At 43.6% G+C, this 23,172-nt stretch overlaps 1 protein-coding gene across 1 annotated transcript in view; it reads right to left on the bottom strand.

Annotated features, from left to right (window-relative positions):
* Positions 1–23,172, bottom strand: part of tbcd (tubulin folding cofactor D) — a 227,884-nt gene that overhangs the window by 42,893 nt on the left and 161,819 nt on the right. The window contains 2 exon segments of the mRNA XM_052520050.1: positions 10,451–10,545; positions 11,195–11,217. Of these exon segments, the coding sequence (XP_052376010.1) occupies positions 10,451–10,545; positions 11,195–11,217 (118 nt within the window).

The raw sequence follows: 23,172 nt of genomic DNA, 5'->3' as shown, positions 1-23,172 counted from the left end.
AGTGGTCTGAACAGTACAGACAGGGTTTACTCTGTTATGACGGGTCAGTGGTCTGAACAGTACAGACAGGGTTTACTCTGTTATGACGGGTCAGTGGTCTGAACAGTACAGACAGGGTTTACTCTGTTATGACGGGTCAGTGGTCTGAACAGTACAGAGACGGGGTTTACTCTGTTATGACGGGTCAGTGGTCTGAACAGTACAGACAGGGTTTACTCTGTTAACAGTACAGACGGGGTCAGTGGTCTGAACAGTACAGACAGGGTTTACTCTGTTATGACGGGTCAGTGGTCTGAACAGTACAGACAGGGTTTACTCTGTTATGACGGGTCAGTGGTCTGAACAGTACAGACGGGGTTTACTGTTATGACAGTGGTCTGAACAGTACAGGGGTTTACTCTGTTATGACGGGTCAGTGGTCTGAACAGTACAGACAGGGTTTACTCTGTTATGACGGGTCAGTGGTCTGAACAGTACAGACAGGGTTTACTCTGTTATGACGGGTCAGTGGTCTGAACAGTACAGACAGGGTTTACTCTGTTATGACGGGTCAGTGGTCTGAACAGTACAGACAGGGTTTACTCTGTTATGACGGGTCAGTGGTCTGAACAGTACAGACAGGGTTTACTCTGTTATGACGGGGTCAGTGGTCTGTCAGTGGTCTGAACAGTACAGACAGGGTTTACTCTGTTATGACGGGTCAGTGGTCTGAACAGTACAGACAGGGTTTACTCTGTTATGACGGGTCAGTGGTCTGAACAGTACAGACAGGGTTTACTCTGTTATGACGGGTCAGTGGTCTGAACAGTACAGACAGGGTTTACTCTGTTATGACGGGTCAGTGGTCTGAACAGTACAGACAGGGTTTACTCTGTTATGACGGGTCAGTGGTCTGAACAGTACAGACAGGGGTTTACTCTGTTATGACGGGTCAGTGGTCTGAACAGTACAGACAGGGTTTACTCTGTTATGACGGGTCAGTGGTCTGAACAGTACAGACAGGGTTTACTCTGTTATGACGGGTCAGTGGTCTGAACAGTACAGACAGGGTTTACTCTGTTATGGTCAGTGAACAGTACAGACAGGGTTTACTCTGTTATGACGGGTCAGTGGTCTGAACAGTACAGACAGGGTTTACTCTGTTATGACGGGTCAGTGGTCTGAACAGTACAGACAGGGTTTACTCTGTTATGACGGGTCAGTGGTCTGAACAGTACAGACAGGGTTTACTCTGTTATGACGGGTCAGTGGTCTGAACAGTACAGACAGGGTTTACTCTGTTATGACGGGGTCAGTGGTCTGAACAGTACAGACAGGGTTTACTCTGTTATGACGGGTCAGTGGTCTGAACAGTACAGACAGGGTTTACTCTGTTATGACGGGTCAGTGGTCTGAACAGTACAGACAGGGTTTACTCTGTTATGACGGGTCAGTGGTCTGAACAGTACAGACAGGGTTTACTCTGTTATGACGGGTCAGTGGTCTGAACAGTACAGACAGGGTTTACTCTGTTATGACGGGTCAGTGGTCTGAACAGTACAGACAGGGTTTACTCTGTTATGAGTGGTCTGGGTCAGTGGTCTGAACAGTACAGACAGGGTTTACTCTGTTATGACGGGTCAGTGGTCTGAACAGTACAGACAGGGTTTACTCTGTTATGACGGGTCAGTGGTCTGAACAGTACAGACAGGGTTTACTCTGTTATGACGGGTCAGTGGTCTGAACAGTACAGACAGGGTTTACTCTGTTATGACGGGTCAGTGGTCTGAACAGTACAGACAGGGTTTACTCTGTTATGACGGGTCAGTGGTCTGAACAGTACAGACAGGGTTTACTCTGTTATGACGGGTCAGTGGTCTGAACAGTACAGACAGGGTTTACTCTGTTATGACGGGTCAGTGGTCTGAACAGTACAGACAGGGTTTACTCTGTTATGACGGGTCAGTGGTCTGAACAGTACAGACAGGGTTTACTCTGTTATGACGGGTCAGTGGTCTGAACAGTACAGACAGGGTTTACTCTGTTATGACGGGTCAGTGGTCTGAACAGTACAGACAGGGTTTACTCTGTTATGACGGGTCAGTGGTCTGAACAGTACAGACAGGGTTTACTCTGTTATGACGGGTCAGTGGTCTGAACAGTACAGACAGGGTTTACTCTGTTATGACGGGTCAGTGGTCTGAACAGTACAGACAGGGTTTACTCTGTTATGACGGGTCAGTGGTCTGAACAGTACAGACAGGGTTTACTCTGTTATGACGGGTCAGTGGTCTGAACAGTACAGACAGGGTTTACTCTGTTATGACGGGTCAGTGGTCTGAACAGTACAGACAGGGTTTACTCTGTTATGACGGGTCAGTGGTCTGAACAGTACAGACAGGGTTTACTCTGTTATGACGGGTCAGTGGTCTGAACAGTACAGACAGGGTTTACTCTGTTATGACGGGTCAGTGGTCTGAACAGTACAGACAGGGTTTACTCTGTTATGACGGGTCAGTGGTCTGAACAGTACAGACAGGGTTTACTCTGTTATGACGGGTCAGTGGTCTGAACAGTACAGACAGGGTTTACTCTGTTAGTGGTCTGAACAGTACAGACAGGGTTTACTCTGTTAGTCAGTGGTCTGAACAGTACAGACAGGGTTTACTCTGTTATGACGGGTCAGTGGTCTGAACAGTACAGACAGGGTTTACTCTGTTATGACGGGTCAGTGGTCTGAACAGTACAGACAGGGTTTACTCTGTTATGACGGGTCAGTGGTCTGAACAGTACAGACAGGGTTTACTCTGTTATGACGGGTCAGTGGTCTGAACAGTACAGACAGGGTTTACTCTGTTATGACGGGTCAGTGGTCTGAACAGTACAGACAGGGTTTACTCTGTTATGACGGGTCAGTGGTCTGAACAGTACAGACAGGGTTTACTCTGTTATGACGGGTCAGTGGTCTGAACAGTACAGACAGGGTTTACTCTGTTATGACGGGTCAGTGGTCTGAACAGTACAGACAGGGTTTACTCTGTTATGACGGGTCAGTGGTCTGAACAGTACAGACAGGGTTTACTCTGTTATGACGGGTCAGTGGTCTGAACAGTACTCTGTTATGACGTGTCAGTGACAGGGTTTACTCTGTTATGACGGGTCAGTGGTCTGAACAGTACAGACAGGGTTTACTCTGTTATGACGGGTCAGTGGTCTGAACAGTACAGACAGGGTTTACTCTGTTATGACGGGTCAGTGGTCTGAACAGTACAGACAGGGTTTACTCTGTTATGACGGGTCAGTGGTCTGAACAGTACAGACAGGGTTTACTCTGTTATGACGGGTCAGTGGTCTGAACAGTACAGACAGGGTTTACTCTGTTATGACGGGTCAGTGGTCTGAACAGTACAGACAGGGTTTACTCTGTTATGACGGGTCAGTGGTCTGAACAGTACAGACAGGGTTTACTCTGTTATGACGGGTCAGTGGTCTGAACAGTACAGACAGGGTTTACTCTGTTATGACGGGTCAGTGGTCTGAACAGTACAGACAGGGTTTACTCTGTTATGACGGGTCAGTGGTCTGAACAGTACAGACAGGGTTTACTCTGTTATGACGGGTCAGTGGTCTGAACAGTACAGACAGGGTTTACTCTGTTATGACGGGTCAGTGGTCTGAACAGTACAGACAGGGTTTACTCTGTTATGACGGGTCAGTGGTCTGAACAGTACAGACAGGGTTTACTCTGTTATGACGGGTCAGTGGTCTGAACAGTACAGACAGGGGTTTACTCTGTTATGACGGGTCAGTGGTCTGAACAGTACAGACAGGGTTTACTCTGTTATGACGGGTCAGTGGTCTGAACAGTACAGACAGGGTTTACTCTGTTATGACGGGTCAGTGGTCTGAACAGTACAGACAGGGTTTACTCTGTTATGACGGGTCAGTGGTCTGAACAGTACAGACAGGGTTTACTCTGTTATGACGGGTCAGTGGTCTGAACAGTACAGACAGGGTTTACTCTGTTATGAGTGGTCTGAACAGTACAGACAGGGTTTACTCATGTGGGTCAGTGGTCTGAACAGTACAGACAGGGTTTACTCTGTTATGACGGGTCAGTGGTCTGAACAGTACAGACAGGGTTTACTCTGTTATGACGGGTCAGTGGTCTGAACAGTACAGACAGGGTTTACTCTGTTATGACGGGTCAGTGGTCTGAACAGTACAGACAGGGTTTACTCTGTTATGACGGGTCAGTGGTCTGAACAGTACAGACAGGGTTTACTCTGTTATGACGGGTCAGTGGTCTGAACAGTACAGACAGGGTTTACTCTGTTATGACGGGTCAGTGGTCTGAACAGTACAGACAGGGTTTGTTATGACGGGTCAGTGGTCTAACAGTACAGACAGGGTTTACTCTGTTAGTGGGGTCAGTGGTCTGAACAGTACAGACAGGGTTTACTCTGTTATGACGGGTCAGTGGTCTGAACAGTACAGACAGGGTTTACTCTGTTATGACGGGTCAGTGGTCTGAACAGTACAGACAGGGTTTACTCTGTTATGACGGGTCAGTGGTCTGAACAGTACAGACAGGGTTTACTCTGTTATGACGGGTCAGTGGTCTGAACAGTACAGACAGGGTTTACTCTGTTATGACGGGTCAGTGGTCTGAACAGTACAGACAGGGTTTACTCTGTTATGACGGGTCAGTGGTCTGAACAGTACAGACAGGGTTTACTCTGTTATGACGGGTCAGTGGTCTGAACAGTACAGACAGGGTTTACTCTGTTATGACGGGTCAGTGGTCTGAACAGTACAGACAGGGTTTACTCTGTTATGACGGGTCAGTGGTCTGAACAGTACAGACAGGGTTTACTCTGTTATGATGGGTCAGTGGTCTGAACAGTACAGACAGGGTTTACTCTGTTATGACGGGTCAGTGGTCTGAACAGTACAGACAGGGTTTACTCTGTTATGACGGGTCAGTGGTCTGAACAGTACAGACAGGGTTTACTCTGTTATGACGGGTCAGTGGTCTGAACAGTACAGACAGGGTTTACTCTGTTATGACGGGTCAGTGGTCTGAACAGTACAGACAGGGTTTACTCTGTTATGACGGGTCAGTGGTCTGAACAGTACAGACAGGGTTTACTCTGTTATGACGGGTCAGTGGTCTGAACAGGGTTTACTCTGTTAGACAGTGGTCTGAACAGTACAGACAGGGTTTACTGTTATGACGGGTCAGTGGTCTGAACAGTACAGACAGGGTTTACTCTGTTATGACGGGTCTGGTTATACAGACAGGGTTTACTCTGTTAGTGTGGTCTGAACAGTACAGACAGGGTTTACTCTGTTATGACGGGTCAGTGGTCTGAACAGTACAGACAGGGTTTACTCTGTTATGACGGGTCAGTGGTCTGAACAGTACAGACAGGGTTTACTCTGTTATGACGGGTCAGTGGTCTGAACAGTACAGACAGGTTTTACTCTGTTATGACGTGTCAGTGACAGGGTTTACTCTGTTATGACGGGTCAGTGGTCTGAACAGTACAGACAGGGTTTACTCTGTTATGACGGGTCAGTGGTCTGAACAGTACAGACAGGGTTTACTCTGTTATGACGGGTCAGTGGTCTGAACAGTACAGACAGGGTTTACTCTGTTATGACGGGTCAGTGGTCTGAACAGTACAGACAGGGTTTACTCTGTTATGACGGGTCAGTGGTCTGAACAGTACAGACAGGGTTTACTCTGTTATGACGGGTCAGTGGTCTGAACAGTACAGACAGGGTTTACTCTGTTATGACGGGTCAGTGGTCTGAACAGTACAGACAGGGTTTACTCTGTTATGACGGGTCAGTGGTCTGAACAGTACAGACAGGGTTTACTCTGTTATGACGGGTCAGTGGTCTGAACAGTACAGACAGGGTTTACTCTGTTATGACGGGTCAGTGGTCTGAACAGTACAGACAGGGTTTACTCTGTTATGACGGGTCAGTGGTCTGAACAGTACAGACAGGGTTTACTCTGTTATGACGGGTCAGTGGTCTGAACAGTACAGACAGGGTTTACTCTGTTATGACGGGTCAGTGGTCTGAACAGTACAGACAGGGTTTACTCTGTTATGATGGGTCAGTGGTCTGAACAGTACAGACAGGGTTTACTCTGTTATGACGGGTCAGTGGTCTGAACAGTACAGACAGGGTTTACTCTGTTATGATGGGTCAGTGGTCTGAACAGTACAGACAGGGTTTACTCTGTTATGACGGGTCAGTGGTCTGAACAGTACAGACAGGGTTTACTCTGTTATGACGGGTCAGTGGTCTGAACAGTACAGACAGGGTTTACTCTGTTATGACGGGTCAGTGGTCTGAACAGTACAGACAGGGTTTACTCTGTTATGACGGGTCAGTGGTCTGAACAGTACAGACAGGGTTTACTCTGTTATGACGGGTCAGTGGTCTGAACAGTACAGACAGGGTTTACTCTGTTATGACGGGTCAGTGGTCTGAACAGTACAGACAGGGTTTACTCTGTTATGACGGGTCAGTGGTCTGAACAGTACAGACAGGGTTTACTCTGTTATGACGGGTCAGTGGTCTGAACAGTACAGACAGGGTTTACTCTGTTATGACGGGTCAGTGGTCTGAACAGTACAGACAGGGTTTACTCTGTTATGACGGGTCAGTGGTCTGAACAGTACAGACAGGGTTTACTCTGTTATGACGGGTCAGTGGTCTGAACAGTACAGACAGGGTTTACTCTGTTATGACGGGTCAGTGGTCTGAACAGTACAGACAGGGTTTACTCTGTTATGACGGGTCAGTGGTCTGAACAGTACAGACAGGGTTTACTCTGTTATGACGGGTCAGTGGTCTGAACAGTACAGACAGGGTTTACTCTGTTATGACGGGTCAGTGGTCTGAACAGTACAGACAGGGTTTACTCTGTTATGACGGGTCAGTGGTCTGAACAGTACAGACAGGGTTTACTCTGTTATGACGGGTCAGTGGTCTGAACAGTACAGACAGGGTTTACTCTGTTATGACGGGTCAGTGGTCTGAACAGTACAGACAGGGTTTACTCTGTTATGACGGGTCAGTGGTCTGAACAGTACAGACAGGGTTTACTCTGTTATGACGGGTCAGTGGTCTGAACAGTACAGACAGGGTTTACTCTGTTATGACGGGTCAGTGGTCTGAACAGTACAGACAGGGTTTACTCTGTTATGACGGGTCAGTGGTCTGAACAGTACAGACAGGGTTTACTCTGTTATGACGGGTCAGTGGTCTGAACAGTACAGACAGGGTTTACTCTGTTATGACGGGTCAGTGGTCTGAACAGTACAGACAGGGTTTACTCTGTTATGACGGGTCAGTGGTCTGAACAGTACAGACAGGGTTTACTCTGTTATGACGGGTCAGTGGTCTGAACAGTGGTCTGAACAGTACAGACAGGGTTTACTCTGTTATGACGGGTCAGTGGTCTGAACAGTACAGACAGGGTTTACTCTGTTATGACGGGTCAGTGGTCTGAACAGTACAGACAGGGTTTACTCTGTTATGACGGGTCAGTGGTCTGAACAGTACAGACAGGGTTTACTCTGTTATGACGGGTCAGTGGTCTGAACAGTACAGACAGGGTTTACTCTGTTATGACGGGTCAGTGGTCTGAACAGTACAGACAGGGTTTACTCTGTTATGACGGGTCAGTGGTCTGAACAGTACAGACAGGGTTTACTCTGTTATGACGGGTCAGTGGTCTGAACAGTACAGACAGGGTTTACTCTGTTATGACGGGTCAGTGGTCTGAACAGTACAGACAGGGTTTACTCTGTTATGACGGGTCAGTGGTCTGAACAGACAGGGTACAGACTGAGGGTTTACTCTGTTATGACGGGTCAGTGGTCTGAACAGTACAGACAGGGTTTACTCTGTTATGACGGGTCAGTGGTCTGAACAGTACAGACAGGGTTTACTCTGTTATGACGGGTCAGTGGTCTGAACAGTACAGACAGGGTTTACTCTGTTATGACGGGTCAGTGGTCTGAACAGTACAGACAGGGTTTACTCTGTTATGACGGGTCAGTGGTCTGAACAGTACAGACAGGGTTTACTCTGTTATGACGGGTCAGTGGTCTGAACAGTACAGACAGGGTTTACTCTGTTATGACGGGTCAGTGGTCTGAACAGTACAGACAGGGTTTACTCTGTTATGACGGGTCAGTGGTCTGAACAGTACAGACAGGGTTTACTCTGTTATGACGGGTCAGTGGTCTGAACAGTACAGGTTTACTCTGTTATGACGGGTCAGTGGCCTGAACAGTACAGACAGGGTTTACTCTGTTATGACGGGTCAGTGGTCTGAACAGTACAGACAGGGGTTTACTCTGTTATGACGGGTCAGTGGTCTGAACAGTACAGACAAGGTTTACTCTGTTATGACGGGTCAGTGGTCTGAACAGTACAGACAGGGTTTACTCTGTTATGACGTGTCAGTGGTCTGAACAGTACAGACAGGGTTTACTCTGTTATGACGGGTCAGTGGTCTGAACAGTACAGACAGGGTTTACTCTGTTATGACGGGTCAGTGGTCTGAACAGTACAGACAGGGTTTACTCTGTTATTATGGGTCAGTGGTCTGAACAGTACAGACAGGGTTTACTCTGTTATGACGGGTCAGTGGTCTGAACAGTACAGACAGGGTTTACTCTGTTATGACGGGTCAGTGGTCTGAACAGTACAGACAGGGTTTACTCTGTTATGACGGGTCAGTGGTCTGAACAGTACAGACAGGGTTTACTCTGTTATGACGGGTCAGTGGTCTGAACAGTACAGACAGGGTTTACTCTGTTATGACGGGTCAGTGGTCTGAACAGTACAGACAGGGTTTACTCTGTTATGACGGGTCAGTGGTCTGAACAGTACAGACAGGGTTTACTCTGTTATGATGGGTCAGTGGTCTGAACAGTACAGACACTGAAACAGACAGGGTTTACTCTGTTATGACGGGTCAGTGGTCTGAACAGTACAGACAGGGTTTACTCTGTTATGACGGGTCAGTGGTCTGAACAGTACAGACAGGGTTTACTCTGTTATGACGGGTCAGTGGTCTGAACAGTACAGACAGGGTTTACTCTGTTATGACGGGTCAGTGGTCTGAACAGTACAGACAGGGTTTACTCTGTTATGACGGGTCAGTGGTCTGAACAGTACAGACAGGGTTTAATCTGTTATGACGGGTCAGTGGTCTGAACAGTACAGACAGGGTTTACTCTGTTATGACGGGTCAGTGGTCTGAACAGTACAGACAGGGTTTACTCTGTTATGACGGGTCAGTGGTCTGAACAGTACAGACAGGGTTTACTCTGTTATGACGGGTCAGTGGTCTGAACAGTACAGACAGGGTTTACTCTGTTATGACGGGTCAGTGGTCTGAACAGTACAGACAGGGTTTACTCTGTTATGACGGGTCAGTGGTCTGAACAGTACAGACACTGTCCCTCCTGGCTCTAACGGTAGGATGTGGTTTGTCCATTATAATCCCATCTCTGAAAACACATCCAATCCCCCGGGGGGGTCATCTATTGGGGAACCCTGCTAGCTGGAGTAATCATTCAGCTACGGTCTGAATATCAACGATACATCTATTGGGGAACACTGCTAGCTGGAGTAATCATTCAGCTACGGTCTGAATATCAACGATACATCTATTGGGGAACCCTGCTAGCTGGAGTAATCATTCAGCTACGGTCTGAATATCAACGATACATCTATTGGGGAACCCTGCTAGCTGGAGTAATCATTCAGCTATGGTCTGAATATCAATGATACATCTATTGGGGAACACTGCTAGCTGGAGTAATCATTCAGCTACGGTCTGAATATCAACGATACATCTATTGGGGAACACTGCTAGCTGGAGTAATCATTCAGCTACGGTCTGAATATCAACGATACATCTATTGGGGAACCCTGCTAGCTGGAGTAATCATTCAGCTACGGTCTGAATATCAACGATACATCTATTGGGGAACCCTGCTAGCTGGAGTAATCATTCAGCTACGGTCTGAATATCAACGATACATCTATTGGGGAACCCTGCTAGCTGGAGTAATCATTCAGCTACGGTCTGAATATCAACGATACATCTATTGGGGAACCCTGCTAGCTGGAGTAATCATTCAGCTACGGTCTGAATATCAACGATACATCTATTGGGGAACACTGCTAGCTGGAGTAATCATTCAGCTACGGTCTGAATATCAACGATACATCTATTGGGGAACCCTGCTAGCTGGAGTAATCATTCAGCTACGGTCTGAATATCAACGATACATCTATTGGGGAACCCTGCTAGCTGGAGTAATCATTCAGCTACGGTCTGAATATCAACGATACATCTATTGGGGAACCCTGCTAGCTGGAGTAATCATTCAGCTACGGTCTGAATATCAACGATATGAAAACTCACTGATGACGGGGTCGTCCTTGAACGGCATCATGGAGAGGGACATGTTCTCAATGAGAGAACAGACTGCAGGCCTCATCAGCTCACCACCAAAACCCCTACACAGACAGGACACAACAACAATGAGAGAACAGACTGCAGGGCCTCATCAGCTCACCACCAAAACCCCTACACAGACAGGACACAACAACAATGAGAGAACAGACTGCAGGCCTCATCAGCTCACCACCAAAACCCCTACACAGACAGGACACAACAACAATGAGAGAACAGACTGCAGGCCTCATCAGCTCACCACCAAAACCCCTACACAGACAGGACACAACAACAATGAGAGAACAGACTGCAGGCCTCATCAGCTCACCACCAAAACCCCTACACAGACAGGACACAACAACAATGAGAGAACAGACTGCAGGGCCTCATCAGCTCACCACCAAAACCCCTACACAGACAGGACACAACAACAATGAGAGAACAGACTGCAGGGCCTCATCAGCTCACCACCAAAACCCCTACACAGACAGGACACAACAACAACTATTTGTTGAGGTCGCACAACATATTGGTCTGAAACCTTAAAGAGGCATTCCAATTAAAAATAAATTAATAATAATAATCTGAAACAGTCTAAAAAAGAATGAGTAATATTTCAAAATAAATAACCAATAATCAATAACAATAATAATAATAATCTTAAACAGTCTAAATAAGAATGAGTAAAATGTGTAAAGTAACAGTGCTGACCTGTACTGCTTTCGGTCAAATAGCTGGAAGACAAAACAAACACATGACGACATGTATAAAGATGAACAGACTGGTGATTTACAACTTTAAAACACATCAACATGTTTAGAGATGAACAGACTGGTGATTTACACCTTTAAAACACAACAACATGTTTAGAGATGAACAGACTGGTGATTTACAACTTTAAAACACAACAACATGTTTAGAGATGAACAGACTGGTGATTTACAACTTTAAAACACAACAACATGTTTAGAGACGAACAGACTGTTGATTTACAACTTTAAAACACAACAACATGTTTAGAGACGAACAGACTGGTGATTTACAACTTTAAAACACAACATGTTTAGAGACGAACAGACTGGTGATTTACAACTTTAAAACACAACAACATGTTTAGAGACGAACAGACTGGTGATTTACAACTTTAAAACACAACAACATGTTTAGAGACGAACAGACTGGTGATTTACAACTTTAAAACACAACAACATGTTTAGAGACGAACAGACTGGTGATTTACAACTTTAAAACACAACAACATGTTTAGAGACGAACAGACTGGTGATTTACAACTTTAAAACACAACAACATGTTTAGAGACGAACAGACTGGTGATTTACACCTTTAAAACACAACAACATGTTTAGAGACGAACAGACTGGTGATTTACAACTTTAAAACACAACAACATGTTTAGAGACGAACAGACTGGTGATTTACAACTTTAAAACACAACAACACGACGACATGTTTAGAGATGAACAGACTGGTGATTTACACCTTTAAAACACAACAACATGTTTAGAGACGAACAGACTGGTGATTTACAACTTTAAAACACAACAACATGTTTAGAGACGAACAGACTGGTGATTTACAACTTTAAAACACAACAACATGTTTAGAGACGAACAGACTGTTGATTTACAACTTTAAAACACATCAACATGTTTAGAGACGAACAGACTGGTGATTTACACCTTTAAAACACAACAACATGTTTAGAGACGAACAGACTGGTGATTTACAACTTTAAAACACATCAACATGTTTAGAGACGAACAGACTGGTGATTTACAACTTTAAAACACAACAACATGACAACATGTTTAGAGACGAACAGACTGGTGATTTACAACTTTAAAACACAACAACATGTTTAGAGACGAACAGACTGGTGATTTACAACTTTAAAACACATCAACATGTTTAGAGACGAACAGACTGGTGATTTAATGTTGTCTATGTTGGTACAACTGACTCACTGAGGTAGGTACATGTTAATGTTGTTACAACTGACTCACTGAGGCAGGTACATGTTAATGTTGTTACAACTGACTCACTGAGGCAGGTACATGTTAATGTTGGTACAACTGACTCACTGAGGCAGGTACATGTTAATGTTGGTACAACTGACTCACTGAGGCAGGTACATGTTAATGTTGGTACAACTGACTCACTGAGGCAGGTACATGTTAATGTTGTCTATGTTGGTACAACTGACTCACTGAGGTAGGTACATGTTAATGTTGTTACAACTGACTCACTGAGGCAGGTACATGTTAATGTTGTCTATGTTGGTACAACTGACTCACTGAGGTAGGTACATGTTAATGTTGGTACAACTGACTCACTGAGACAGGTACATGTTAATGTTGGTACAACTGACTCACTGAGGTAGGTACATGTTAATGTTGGTACAACTGACTCACTGAGGTAGGTACATGTTAATGTTGTCTATGTTGGTACAACTGACTCACTGAGGTAGGTACATGTTAATGTTGGTACAACTGACTCACTGAGGCAGGTACATGTTAATGTTGGTACAACTGACTCACTGAGGCAGGTACATGTTAATGTTGTCTATGTTGGTACAACTGACTCACTGAGGTAGGTACATGTTAATGTTGTTACAACTGACTCACTGAGGCAGGTACATGTTAATGTTGTCTATGTTGGTACAACTGACTCACTGAGGTAGGTACATGTTAATGTTGTTACAACTGACTCACTGAGGTAGGTACATGTTAATGTTGTTACAACTGACTCACTGAGGCAGGTACATGTTAATGTTGGTACAACTGACTCACTGAGGCAGGTACATGTTAATGTTGGTACAACTGACTCACTGAGGCAGGTACATGTTAATGTTGGTACAACTGACTCACTGAGGCAGGTACATGTTAATGTTGTCTATGTTGGTACAACTGACTCACTGAGGTAGGTACATGTTAATGTTGTTACAACTGACTCACTGAGGCAGGTACATGTTAATGTTGTCTATGTTGGTACAACTGACTCACTGAGGTAGGTACATGTTAATGTTGGTACAACTGACTCACTGAGACAGGTACATGTTAATGTTGGTACAACTGACTCACTGAGGTAGGTACATGTTAATGTTGGTACAACTGACTCACTGAGGTAGGTACATGTTAATGTTGTCTATGTTGGTACAACTGACTCACTGAGGTAGGTACATGTTAATGTTGGTACAACTGACTCACTGAGGCAGGTACATGTTAATGTTGGTACAACTGACTCACTGAGGCAGGTACATGTTAATGTTGTCTATGTTGGTACAACTGACTCACTGAGGTAGGTACATGTTAATGTTGTCTATGTTGGTACAACTGACTCACTGAGTTAGGTACATGTTAATGTTGTCTATGTTGGTACAACTGACTCACTGAGGTAGGTACAACTGACTCACTGAGACAGGTACATGTTAATGTTGGTACAACTGACTCACTGAGGAGGGTACATGTTAATGTTGGTACAACTGACTCACTGAGGTAGGTACATGTTAATGTTGTCTATGTTGGTACAACTGACTCACTGAGGTAGGTACATGTTAATGTTGGTACAACTGACTCACTGAGGTAGGTACATGTTAATGTTGGTACAACTGACTCACTGAGGCAGGTGCATGTTAATGTTGTTACAACTGACTCACTGAGACAGGTACATGTTAATGTTGTTACAACTGACTCACTGAGGTAGGTACATGTTAATGTTGGTACAACTGACTCACTGAGGTAGGTACATGTTAATGTTGGTACAACTGACTCACTGAGGTAGGTACATGTTAATGTTGGTACAACTGACTCACTGAGGCAGGTACATGTTAATGTTGGTACAACTGACTCACTGAGGCAGGTACATGTTAATGTTGGTACAACTGACTCACTGAGGCAGGTACATGTTAATGTTGTCTATGTTGGTACAACTGACTCACTGAGGTAGGTACATGTTAATGTTGTTACAACTGACTCACTGAGGCAGGTACATGTTAATGTTGTCTATGTTGGTACAACTGACTCACTGAGGTAGGTACATGTTAATGTTGGTACAACTGACTCACTGAGACAGGTACATGTTAATGTTGGTACAACTGACTCACTGAGGTAGGTACATGTTAATGTTGGTACAACTGACTCACTGAGACAGGTACATGTTAATGTTGTTACAACTGACTCACTGAGGTAGGTACATGTTAATGTTGGTACAACTGACTCACTGAGGTAGGTACATGTTAATGTTGGTACAACTGACTCACTGAGGTAGGTACATGTTAATGTTGGTACAACTGACTCACTGAGGCAGGTACATGTTAATGTTGGTACAACTGACTCACTGAGGCAGGTACATGTTAATGTTGGTACAACTGACTCACTGAGGCAGGTACATGTTAATGTTGTCTATGTTGGTACAACTGACTCACTGAGGTAGGTACATGTTAATGTTGTTACAACTGACTCACTGAGGCAGGTACATGTTAATGTTGTCTATGTTGGTACAACTGACTCACTGAGGTAGGTACATGTTAATGTTGGTACAACTGACTCACTGAGACAGGTACATGTTAATGTTGGTACAACTGACTCACTGAGGTAGGTACATGTTAATGTTGGTACAACTGACTCACTGAGGCAGGTACATGTTAATGTTGGTACAACTGACTCACTGAGGCAGGTACATGTTAATGTTGGTACAACTGACTCACTGAGGCAGGTACATGTTAATGTTGTCTATGTTGGTACAACTGACTCACTGAGGTAGGTACATGTTAATGTTGTTACAACTGACTCACTGAGGCAGGTACATGTTAATGTTGTCTATGTTGGTACAACTGACTCACTGAGGTAGGTACATGTTAATGTTGGTACAACTGACTCACTGAGACAGGTACATGTTAATGTTGGTACAACTGACTCACTGAGGTAGGTACATGTTAATGTTGGTACAACTGACTCACTGAGGTAGGTACATGTTAATGTTGTCTATGTTGGTACAACTGACTCACTGAGGTAGGTACATGTTAATGTTGGTACAACTGACTCACTGAGGCAGGTACATGTTAATGTTGGTACAACTGACTCACTGAGGCAGGTACATGTTAATGTTGTCTATGTTGGTACAACTGACTCACTGAGGTAGGTACATGTTAATGTTGTTACAACTGACTCACTGAGGCAGGTACATGTTAATGTTGTCTATGTTGGTACAACTGACTCACTGAGGTAGGTACATGTTAATGTTGGTACAACTGACTCACTGAGACAGGTACATGTTAATGTTGGTACAACTGACTCACTGAGGAGGGTACATGTTAATGTTGGTACAACTGACTCACTGAGGTAGGTACATGTTAATGTTGTCTATGTTGGTACAACTGACTCACTGAGGTAGGTACATGTTAATGTTGGTACAACTGACTCACTGAGGTAGGTACATGTTAATGTTGGTACAACTGACTCACTGAGGTAGGTACATGTTAATGTTGTTACAACTGACTCACTGAGACAGGTACATGTTAATGTTGTTACAACTGACTCACTGAGGTAGGTACATGTTAATGTTGGTACAACTGACTCACTGAGGTAGGTACATGTTAATGTTGGTACAACTGACTCACTGAGGTAGGTACATGTTAATGTTGGTACAACTGACTCACTGAGGCAGGTACATGTTAATGTTGGTACAACTGACTCACTGAGGCAGGTACATGTTAATGTTGGTACAACTGACTCACTGAGGCAGGTACATGTTAATGTTGTCTATGTTGGTACAACTGACTCACTGAGGTAGGTACATGTTAATGTTGTTACAACTGACTCACTGAGGCAGGTACATGTTAATGTTGTCTATGTTGGTACAACTGACTCACTGAGGTAGGTACATGTTAATGTTGGTACAACTGACTCACTGAGACAGGTACATGTTAATGTTGGTACAACTGACTCACTGAGGTAGGTACATGTTAATGTTGGTACAACTGACTCACTGAGACAGGTACATGTTAATGTTGTTACAACTGACTCACTGAGGTAGGTACATGTTAATGTTGGTACAACTGACTCACTGAGGTAGGTACATGTTAATGTTGGTACAACTGACTCACTGAGGTAGGTACATGTTAATGTTGGTACAACTGACTCACTGAGGCAGGTACATGTTAATGTTGGTACAACTGACTCACTGAGGCAGGTACATGTTAATGTTGGTACAACTGACTCACTGAGGCAGGTACATGTTAATGTTGTCTATGTTGGTACAACTGACTCACTGAGGTAGGTACATGTTAATGTTGTTACAACTGACTCACTGAGGCAGGTACATGTTAATGTTGTCTATGTTGGTACAACTGACTCACTGAGGTAGGTACATGTTAATGTTGGTACAACTGACTCACTGAGACAGGTACATGTTAATGTTGGTACAACTGACTCACTGAGGTAGGTACATGTTAATGTTGGTACAACTGACTCACTGAGGCAGGTACATGTTAATGTTGGTACAACTGACTCACTGAGGCAGGTACATGTTAATGTTGGTACAACTGACTCACTGAGGCAGGTACATGTTAATGTTGTCTATGTTGGTACAACTGACTCACTGAGGTAGGTACATGTTAATGTTGGTACAACTGACTCACTGAGGTAGGTACATGTTAATGTTGTCTATGTTGGTACAACTGACTCACTGAGGTAGGTACATGTTAATGTTGGTACAACTGACTCACTGAGGTAGGTACATGTTAATGTTGGTACAACTGACTCACTGAGGTAGGTACATGTTAATGTTGTTACAACTGACTCACTGAGACAGGTACATGTTAATGTTGTTACAACTGACTCACTGAGGTAGGTACATGTTAATGTTGGTACAACTGACTCACTGAGGTAGGTACTGAGGTAGGTACATGTTAATGTTGGTACAACTGACTCACTGAGGTAGGTACATGTTAATGTTGGTACAACTGACTCACTGAGGCAGGTACATGTTAATGTTGGTACAACTGACTCACTGAGGCAGGTACATGTTAATGTTGGTACAACTGACTCACTGAGGCAGGTACATGTTAATGTTGTCTATGTTGGTACAACTGACTCACTGAGGTAGGTACATGTTAATGTTGTTACAACTGACTCACTGAGGCAGGTACATGTTAATGTTGTCTATGTTGGTACAACTGACTCACTGAGGTAGGTACATGTTAATGTTGGTACAACTGACTCACTGAGACAGGTACATGTTAATGTTGGTACAACTGACTCACTGAGGTAGGTACATGTTAATGTTGGTACAACTGACTCACTGAGACAGGTACATGTTAATGTTGTTACAACTGACTCACTGAGGTAGGTACATGTTAATGTTGTTACAACTGACTCACTGAGGTAGGTACATGTTAATGTTGGTACAACTGACTCACTGAGGTAGGTACATGTTAATGTTGGTACAACTGACTCACTGAGGTAGGTACATGTTAATGTTGGTACAACTGACTCACTGAGGTAGGTACATGTTAATGTTGTCTATGTTGTTACAACTGACTCACTGAGGCAGGTACATGTTAATGTTGGTACAACTGACTCACTGAGGTAGGTACATGTTAATGTTGGTACAACTGACTCACTGAGGTAGGTACATGTTAATGTTGGTACAACTGACTCACTGAGGCAGGTACATGTTAATGTTGTCTATGTTGTTACAACTGACTCACTGAGGCAGGTACATGTTAATGTTGGTACAACTGACTCACTGAGGTAGGTACATGTTAATGTTGGTACAACTGACTCACTGAGGCAGGTACATGTTAATGTTGGTACAACTGACTCACTGAGGCAGGTACATGTTAATGTTGGTACAACTGACTCACTGAGGCAGGTACATGTTAATGTTGTCTATGTTGGTACAACTGACTCACTGAGGTAGGTACATGTTAATGTTGTTACAACTGACTCACTGAGGCAGGTACATGTTAATGTTGTCTATGTTGGTACAACTGACTCACTGAGGTAGGTACATGTTAATGTTGGTACAACTGACTCACTGAGACAGGTACATGTTAATGTTGGTACAACTGACTCACTGAGGTAGGTACATGTTAATGTTGGTACAACTGACTCACTGAGGTAGGTACATGTTAATGTTGTCTATGTTGGTACAACTGACTCACTGAGGTAGGTACATGTTAATGTTGGTACAACTGACTCACTGAGGTAGGTACATGTTAATGTTGTTACAACTGACTCACTGAGACAGGTACATGTTAATGTTGTTACAACTGACTCACTGAGACAGGTACATGTTAATGTTGTTACAACTGACTCACTGAGGTAGGTACATGTTAATGTTGGTACAACTGACTCACTGAGGTAGGTACATGTTAATGTTGGTACAACTGACTCACTGAGGTAGGTACATGTTAATGTTGGTACAACTGACTCACTGAGGCAGGTACATGTTAATGTTGGTACAACTGACTCACTGAGGCAGGTACATGTTAATGTTGGTACAACTGACTCACTGAGGCAGGTACATGTTAATGTTGTCTATGTTGGTACAACTGACTCACTGAGGTAGGTACATGTTAATGTTGTTACAACTGACTCACTGAGGCAGGTACATGTTAATGTTGTCTATGTTGGTACAACTGACTCACTGAGGTAGGTACATGTTAATGTTGGTACAACTGACTCACTGAGACAGGTACATGTTAATGTTGGTACAACTGACTCACTGAGGTAGGTACATGTTAATGTTGGTACAACTGACTCACTGAGACAGGTACATGTTAATGTTGTTACAACTGACTCACTGAGGTAGGTACATGTTAATGTTGGTACAACTGACTCACTGAGGTAGGTACATGTTAATGTTGGTACAACTGACTCACTGAGGTAGGTACATGTTAATGTTGGTACAACTGACTCACTGAGGCAGGTACATGTTAATGTTGGTACAACTGACTCACTGAGGCAGGTACATGTTAATGTTGGTACAACTGACTCACTGAGGCAGGTACATGTTAATGTTGTCTATGTTGGTACAACTGACTCACTGAGGTAGGTACATGTTAATGTTGTTACAACTGACTCACTGAGGCAGGTACATGTTAATGTTGTCTATGTTGGTACAACTGACTCACTGAGGTAGGTACATGTTAATGTTGGTACAACTGACTCACTGAGACAGGTACATGTTAATGTTGGTACAACTGACTCACTGAGGTAGGTACATGTTAATGTTGGTACAACTGACTCACTGAGGCAGGTACATGTTAATGTTGGTACAACTGACTCACTGAGGCAGGTACATGTTAATGTTGGTACAACTGACTCACTGAGGCAGGTACATGTTAATGTTGTCTATGTTGGTACAACTGACTCACTGAGGTAGGTACATGTTAATGTTGGTACAACTGACTCACTGAGGTAGGTACATGTTAATGTTGTCTATGTTGGTACAACTGACTCACTGAGGTAGGTACATGTTAATGTTGGTACAACTGACTCACTGAGGTAGGTACATGTTAATGTTGGTACAACTGACTCACTGAGGTAGGTACATGTTAATGTTGTTACAACTGACTCACTGAGACAGGTACATGTTAATGTTGTTACAACTGACTCACTGAGGTAGGTACATGTTAATGTTGGTACAACTGACTCACTGAGGTAGGTACATGTTAATGTTGGTACAACTGACTCACTGAGGTAGGTACATGTTAATGTTGGTACAACTGACTCACTGAGGCAGGTACATGTTAATGTTGGTACAACTGACTCACTGAGGCAGGTACATGTTAATGTTGGTACAACTGACTCACTGAGGCAGGTACATGTTAATGTTGTCTATGTTGGTACAACTGACTCACTGAGGTAGGTACATGTTAATGTTGTTACACTGACTCACTGAGGCAGGTACATGTTAATGTTGTCTATGTTGGTACAACTGACTCACTGAGGTAGGTACATGTTAATGTTGGTACAACTGACTCACTGAGACAGGTACATGTTAATGTTGGTACAACTGACTCACTGAGGTAGGTACATGTTAATGTTGGTACAACTGACTCACTGAGACAGGTACATGTTAATGTTGTTACAACTGACTCACTGAGGTAGGTACATGTTAATGTTGTTACAACTGACTCACTGAGGTAGGTACATGTTAATGTTGGTACAACTGACTCACTGAGGTAGGTACATGTTAATGTTGGTACAACTGACTCACTGAGACAGGTACATGTTAATGTTGTTACAACTGACTCACTGAGGCAGGTACATGTTAATGTTGTTACAACTGACTCACTGAGGTAGGTACATGTTAATGTTGTTACAACTGACTCACTGAGGTAGGTACATGTTAATGTTGGTACAACTGACTCACTGAGGTAGGTACATGTTAATGTTGTTACAACTGACTCACTGAGGTAGGTACATGTTAATGTTGTTACAACTGACTCACTGAGGTAGGTACATGTTAATGTTGTTACAACTGACTCACTGAGGCAGGTACATGTTAATGTTGGTACAACTGACTCACTGAGGTAGGTACATGTTAATGTTGGTACAACTGACTCACTGAGGCAGGTACATGTTAATGTTGGTACAACTGACTCACTGAGGTAGGTACATGTTAATGTTGGTACAACTGACTCACTGAGGTAGGTACATGTTAATGTTGGTACAACTGACTCACTGAGGCAGGTACATGTTAATGTTGGTACAACTGACTCACTGAGGCAGGTACATGTTAATGTTGGTACAACTGACTCACTGAGGCAGGTACATGTTAATGTTGTCTATGTACAACTGACTCACTGAGGTAGGTACATGTTAATGTTGTCTACAACTGACTCACTGAGGCAGGTACATGTTAATGTTGTCTATGTTGGTACAACTGACTCACTGAGGTAGGTACATGTTAATGTTGGTACAACTGACTCACTGAGACAGGTACATGTTAATGTTGGTACAACTGACTCACTGAGGTAGGTACATGTTAATGTTGGTACAACTGACTCACTGAGGTAGGTACATGTTAATGTTGTCTATGTTGGTACAACTGACTCACTGAGGTAGGTACATGTTAATGTTGGTACAACTGACTCACTGAGGCAGGTACATGTTAATGTTGGTACAACTGACTCACTGAGGTAGGTACATGTTAATGTTGGTACAACTGACTCACTGAGACAGGTACATGTTAATGTTGTTACAACTGACTCACTGAGGTATGTTAATGTACATGTTAATGTTGTCTATGTTGGTACAACTGACTCACTGAGGCAGGTACATGTTAATGTTGGTACAACTGACTCACTGAGGCAGGTACATGTTAATGTTGTTACAACTGACTCACTGAGGCAGGTACATGTTAATGTTGTCTATGTTGGTACAACTGACTCACTGAGGTAGGTACATGTTAATGTTGTTACAACTGACTCACTGAGGCAGGTACATGTTAATGTTGTCTATGTTGGTACAACTGACTCACTGAGGTAGGTACATGTTAATGTTGGTACAACTGACTCACTGAGACAGGTACATGTTAATGTTGGTACAACTGACTCACTGAGGTAGGTACATGTTAATGTTGGTACAACTGACTCACTGAGGTAGGTACATGTTAATGTTGTCTATGAGGTTGGTACAACTGACTCACTGAGGTAGGTACATGTTAATGTTGGTACAACTGACTCACTGAGGCAGGTACATGTTAATGTTGGTACAACTGACTCACTGAGGCAGGTACATGTTAATGTTGTCTATGTTGGTACAACTGACTCACTGAGGTAGGTACATGTTAATGTTGTTACAACTGACTCACTGAGGCAGGTACATGTTAATGTTGTCTATGTTGGTACAACTGACTCACTGAGGTAGGTACATGTTAATGTTGGTACAACTGACTCACTGAGACAGGTACATGTTAATGTTGGTACAACTGACTCACTGAGGTAGGTACATGTTAATGTTGGTACAACTGACTCACTGAGGTAGGTACATGTTAATGTTGTCTATGTTGGTACAACTGACTCACTGAGGTAGGTACATGTTAATGTTGGTACAACTGACTCACTGAGGTAGGTACATGTTAATGTTGGTACAACTGACTCACTGAGGTAGGTACATGTTAATGTTGTTACAACTGACTCACTGAGACAGGTACATGTTAATGTTGTTACAACTGACTCACTGAGGTAGGTACATGTTAATGTTGGTACAACTGACTCACTGAGGTAGGTACATGTTAATGTTGGTACAACTGACTCACTGAGGTAGGTACATGTTAATGTTGGTACAACTGACTCACTGAGGCAGGTACATGTTAATGTTGGTACAACTGACTCACTGAGGCAGGTACATGTTAATGTTGGTACAACTGACTCACTGAGGCAGGTACATGTTAATGTTGTCTATGTTGGTACAACTGACTCACTTCTGAGGTAGGTACATGTTAATGTTGGTTACAACTGACTCACTGAGGCAGGTACATGTTAATGTTGTCTATGTTGGTACAACTGACTCACTGAGGTAGGTACATGTTAATGTTGGTACAACTGACTCACTGAGACAGGTACATGTTAATGTTGGTACAACTGACTCACTGAGGTAGGTACATGTTAATGTTGGTACAACTGACTCACTGAGACAGGTACATGTTAATGTTGT

Source organism: Oncorhynchus keta, chromosome 5, assembly GCF_023373465.1.
Source record: "Oncorhynchus keta strain PuntledgeMale-10-30-2019 chromosome 5, Oket_V2, whole genome shotgun sequence".
NCBI classification, from domain to species: domain Eukaryota; kingdom Metazoa; phylum Chordata; class Actinopteri; order Salmoniformes; family Salmonidae; genus Oncorhynchus; species Oncorhynchus keta.
The sequence above is the reverse complement of the archived record's forward strand: the minus strand, read 5'-3'. Positions and strand labels throughout refer to the sequence as shown.